The sequence below is a fragment of the Staurois parvus genome, unplaced genomic scaffold (genome assembly GCF_062004578.1).
Source record: "Staurois parvus isolate SC_StPar_1 unplaced genomic scaffold, SC_StPar_1.0 ptg000657l, whole genome shotgun sequence".
In the NCBI taxonomy this organism is placed as follows: Eukaryota; Metazoa; Chordata; class Amphibia; order Anura; family Ranidae; genus Staurois; species Staurois parvus.
Window position 1 is genome coordinate 684561 of NW_028318453.1, and position 6000 is coordinate 690560.

Consider the following 6000-nt stretch of genomic DNA (forward strand, 5'->3'; position numbering starts at 1 on the left):
TTTCTGGCACCTGTGGATATATAATGGACACAGAATCTTTGTACTGTGTTGCACATTATCTCTTAGTGCACAGTTTGTATTATGATATAATAGCTTTGTATGATTATTATTATTATTATTATTATTGCAATTAGTGCACAGTTTGTATTATGATATATTAGATTTGTATTATTATTATTATTACTGCTATTATTATTATTATTGCATTTAGTATTTATTTGAGATTGTAGCACTGTATTCTACGTATAGCTGCTAATTTATGTTTTTTTTTTATTTATAGCACAATAAAGTACAGATACAAGTTTTGGGATTTGGTGCAGCTGGCTACCCAGCATGTACCTCCCAATCTTGTGCCTGTGCAGTTAGGACACAGTGTTGCGCACTGTATTGATTGTAGGTTGCCATAGCAATGGCGTCATTTGACAGAAGTTCCCGTTGTTATGGCAACCTGTCAATCAACACAACCTGGAAGGAAGGGAAGTGTGTTCAGGGAAAGCAGCTTGGTATAGTGTCATTTCCCATTTTGAAATAACATGATGCCAGAAGTGGAGGATGCTGATGACTCCTGGGACTGACGATACACATATCCCAGGAGTCAATGGGATACTGGAGATGACGTACATGGCAGTGGTGACTAGGGAATTTTGAATAATTAAAGGTAAATAAGCAAAACAAAAACAATTCCCAAAGATTACAGGCACGGCAATCAGCTACCAGTGGGGCCATGGTTGTTAGATAGGGTGGAACTCCGCTTTAACATCATTATCTCAGAGAATAGAAGGAGAATTCTACAGGTTATTATGGGCAATTGTCCATAAGAGACATTTGTAGTGTGTTGGCCCTCATACATCTTGTTTTTAAACAAAACCTTGATGTCCTTTTCTTGTAGTGAGCAAATAACAAAATATAAGTTGTTGATTTTACATAGTAAACATCAAAAGGGCTGTTGACTTGTCATAGAAGTTTGTATTGTTTTCTTATGGCTGTGTGAGTTGTTGGCCCCACAATCCCTTATTTCTAAAGTAATAACAGTTTTTTTTATTAAATGAAGCCTCCTGTACTATAAATGACACTATGGATTATTTCTCAACTGGAAACCATCTGGATCTCCACATTTAATTGTACACCTATTCTTGTATGTCCTGAATTGACTCTAACATGCCAGTTTCCATCTGACAGCTGGGTAGGGCAGAAACATGTCTTGTTATATAATGGATATATATAATGCACCTACTTGGGTGTTTAGCATTTGGACAACTGGAGGGAGAGTATTTACATAAACTTCAAAGCTTACAAAACAGATGCCCACACCACTTTTCAGTTAAAGATTCCTAAAGCTAATAAATCATCTACTGTATGTCTTCTTGTAAGCAGAAACAGCAATCTCACCTATAGGATGTTATTTAGCAAGTATGTTTTATGGTCTTTTTTAAATAGTTCACAGAAGTATTTCTGCTGTATGATTACTTTTGTTGACATCATTAACAATGCAGTTTGTTAAATACATTAATTAAAATAATTGTAACATTTATAACGCAGATAAATAGGGAGTTGTGTACATGTAAACACAATGAAGTTAATTTACTGAAAGTAAATAGACCTTTCACTTTGCATGGAAAGTTTCATTTTCCCCAAAGCTTTGTGAATATGGTAAAACTTTGCAAAGAATACCCAATCATGTGCAAAATATGTGCAAGTGATTGGACAATGGCAGTATGCAGAGATTCTTCTCATTTACTAAGCTCTGGGGAAAATTCCCTTGCAAAGCAAAGCTTCCCTTGGAAAGTGAACAGCCATTTGCGTTTAGTAAATCATCCCCAATGAATAAACGATTATTCATACTGAATTACCCTAACAAGGCAAATGGAGCTACAATACACAAAGCTACAGCTGTTATTGCTTATATGATTAACAACTTTTATGGAGCTGATAAATGTTTTTACACCTGTAAAAGAAATTATTATGCCAGAAGAAAAATATTTATTTCTTAATTTTGATTTTATCTCGTATACTAGCAGTGGGGAAGTGTATACAAGGCTATGGGGTTGATTTACTAAAATCAATTAGGCTGTTCACTTTGTAAGGGAATTCACCCGGAAGCTTAGTGAATGCGATGAAACTTCACTTTGCAAAGAATCACATGCTAGGAAAATGTAAAAGAAAAAACAAACAAAACATTTTTTCTTGCACAAGATTGGATAATGGAAGTCAGCAGAACATCACTTAATTAACTAAACTCTGGTGAAAATTCACTTGCAAAGTGCAACTTCCCTTACAAAATGAACAGCCTTTAGTAAATCAACCCTTATGTCTACAGAACATGTGCCTGTACTCACAAGAAGCAGGTAGGAGAGACATTTACAACCATAACTGGGCCTACAGTCCTCTGATGGTATAGATTCAATTTGCTAAATCATTAAAAATCTTTAAATCATTATAAAAACTAAATTTCCTTTGAAGACTCTGTCCTTGCTTTCTCTTTTCACCTGTGCAGTGTAACGACATAATAAAATACACAGAACTTCCAACAGGCTGTTGTAAAACAATCTGCCATTCATGAATACAAATCGTCTCAGGGGTTCTACAAGTGTCTAATTACAATGGTTATGTAAGTCAAGATTAGCTATTAGTTTCGCTAACTCCATTTACGTAATCAGATATGAACATGGTGCATCAATTTGCTGCTCAGTCATTTTGACATATACATTTATGTTAATGACAGATACTCTTGATTGCAATTATGCTTATATTATACCTTAAAAAGAATTACTGACCTTATCTATGTAAAAAACAAATAAATAAACATTTTCACACAAGATTCACACAACTTTCCCCCAGGATTCACACATTTTGAATACAGTTACAAAATGTATGACTCTTGAATTAAAGTTGTGCAAATCTTGCATGAAAACCATTATAAATAGAACCCTATTAATGTTGTTCACAATGGAATTAAAATTATTAATATATCACATGAACAAATTATAGTTGCCATCAGGCATTACATAAAATAAAAAAGTACTATGAAACTACTTTAACACAACATTATATGCCACTATCAAAACCAGGAGTAAAAAACTGTTTTACTAAGAATTAAAGAAGCAACTTTTGCTTGAGGTGATTGTAGCTGTATTAGTAGCCGTATTAGGTAGTACTGCTTGGACCTTGAAGAATGGGACACTCCCCGAAAGCTTTTCCTCAAAATTGTATGTTAGTGCAAATAAAAAAAGTATCACGGACAGTACTCAATTGTTTCAGAAGCAATTTTTAAAATGGTATCTATTTAAGTAGTACAATCTATAGCAGTATAATTAGTGAAGGACTGATTTTCCTGCAATACATACCCAGGGTTAGTAGATATATTCCTATGATAGTTTCTCCTTGCTCTGATATTGGATTTTCTTTTTGCGGTAGAGTCATGCTGTTGTTCCTCCATGGTATTGTACGTGGAAGCTGTATAGACATTTTTACTGTTTTACTAATTCTAAGCAAAATAACAATTCAGCTTTTTAGACACATGAATGAAGTAAATGTTCAGATGTCCAGTAATTAGCCAATGCTTCTGCCTTCTGCATTCTAAGATTAACACATTAGGAAAGAAAATCTTCTCAAGCGACAGAGAGCTGGGTAAACGATTGACCCCCCCTCCCCCCCCCATTTCTAATCCATTCTATAAATACATCGGTGACTGTCACTGAATAGCATATGTAATAGATGGCTCTAGGAAAAGATGTCTTCTTATACCTGCTTACTAGGGATGAGGTATGGGTTCGCTGCTGCCATGCGTTTGCGGCTAATCCTGTTTGAGGTTCACAGTCCTGACAAAATAATTGAGAAATTTGCCATAAACATAATGCACTACCTGGCATTTGAGCTTGGCCTATAAGCGGGCTTTTGGATAAGCCAGACATCCCATGTAGGTAGCAAAAACCTATCGTAGAGAATTGGAGGGAGGAGGGGAAGGAAGGGTTTTCACTTTATTTATTTTTGTTACATCTTAATGCTGCTGATATCCTGCAGCCTTTTTATAGCTCATCCCTGTCCACACACACTACAGTAATAACAAGCTGCATGTGTTTTTTTACAGGGCATATTTCCTAATTGTTGATGGCTGCAATCGTTTTTTACAGGCCTTTTTCTAAATGGTGACAGCAATGGAATTTGTCTCGGCAATGTGCATCAGCAAAATAGCACTTAGTTTCCTTTGAGAGAGCATGTGACAAACTACAGGCAGGAGGTTGTGGGTGACGGGGCAGAACATTGTCACACCCATAACACAAGCAAGAACCTTTATATCAGTCATCGGCTGTTATTTTTATGAATGCTAACAAATAAAATTAAAATGGGCTTTCTAATAAAAAATAGACTTTTCCATGTATCATCATAGTTAAAGCTTATAAAAAATTTTAGTGGTTGGGTTTACATCTACTTTAAACTCTTGCAGACTGGCCACTGTACATACAAAGTGACCATTTGATTCTTGCAATGCCCACAGCATAGCACTATGGTGGGGAGACACTCAGCCATTCACACTTGAGCATGTTCTGAGATGTTCTAACTTGCAATCACCTGGGTCGCAGACTAGTTAACTCAGTCTTTAATGAGCAGTTGAAGAAATAACACTTATGTGCGTTGTGCTGTTGGCAGAAAATGAGTGAGAGGATTCTGGAGCAGCGGATTAACATCAAATTTTATGTAAAAATTGGCAAAAGTGCAAGTAAAACTTTAAACTTTAGCTCTGTTACAACTGGCCTATGGTGAACATTCCATGAAGAAATCAATTGTTTTTGAATGGCATAGGCAGTTTAACCTCCCTAACGGTATTACCAAGTGTAGCTTGGGGTAAAATGTCTGTACCAAAAGCGGTAACCCCGAGCTACACTCGGGCTTACCATGCGGCGCTGCATAGGGAGTCCCTGCAGCACTTACCTTGTCCTTCGCTCCCGCCATGTGTCCCCTGCAGCGTCCCCGGCCATCTCCTCCGGCTGATGCCAGCATCCGGCTCCTGTGTTCCGGTCCCTGTGACGTCGGGACGTACAGGCCCCACCGGCGGCGGGAAATTTGAAAATTTAAAAAAAATGACATTTTTTTCAAAACGATTTTACATAGTAAAACATTGCTGTTTCAACCCATTTCACATACATTTTGTCCCTAGTGCTCTGTCCTGTGCCCTGCCTGCATTTTGAATGTTCTTTCTGCCTGGAAGCTTAGAAAAGTCCATGGCGTCCAAAAAGTGTCCCTTTAGGTCAAAAGCGGGTTTAGATCGGCTAGAGAACAGCAATAGTAAATCAGAACCACTTGCAGAATTGAGTGATAATGATTCGTGGAGAAATTCGTCATCAGACACTGAAAACAATTTTGCGACTTTGCTCAGCAATGTGCAAACTTGGCGCTATATTTCAAATTTCAGTGTTTTTGGTTTGATTATTTTATTGAATTAAATGTAATATTATTATATTATTATTTTTTATGATTATTTATTAAATTATAATTTATGATTTTGTGTTTCAAATTTTATCATACCCGGGATGTTTACTAGACTCTTGTTCGGACAGATTTCAGTGAGTTATTCCTAAATATTACAGCCTACAATAAAAAAAACTACATATTTCCATGCAAAATAATGGTACCGCTTTCAGCACCAAAAATCTGAAATAATCATACCGCTAGGGAGGTTAACCGCTTGCCGCCCGCCCTATACTGTGTATATACGTGTGCAGGGCGGCAGTGGAGCGCAAAACCACGTATAAAAACGCTTTCGCCGGCAGGGGGCGCGCGCTCCCGCCGACCCGCGGGTGATCCGATTCGATCCAGGAGGGATCAATCATTAGATTTCAGCCAGTGATTTCTGGCTGAAATCGGATGATCGGTCCCTGTCCTATCCTGTCCTGTGTTGATATTTACACATGGCAGGATATGATGTCATTCTTCTCTGCCTGTACACATTCCGTTCCAGACAGAGAAGAAGAGACATTTAAACGTGAGTAAAACAGCACACTG

General features: G+C 37.3%; 1 protein-coding gene across 1 annotated transcript in view; it reads right to left on the reverse strand.

Moving 5' to 3' along the window:
- LOC149448766 (visual pigment-like receptor peropsin) overlaps positions 1-3609 on the reverse strand; it is a 56584-nt gene extending 52975 nt beyond the window's left edge. The window contains exon 1 of the mRNA XM_089694240.1: positions 3345-3609. Within this exon, the coding sequence (XP_089550366.1) occupies positions 3345-3465 (121 nt within the window). The 5' untranslated portion in view covers positions 3466-3609. The remainder of the gene's footprint in view (positions 1-3344) is intronic.
- Between the last annotated feature and the right edge of the window lie 2391 nt (positions 3610-6000).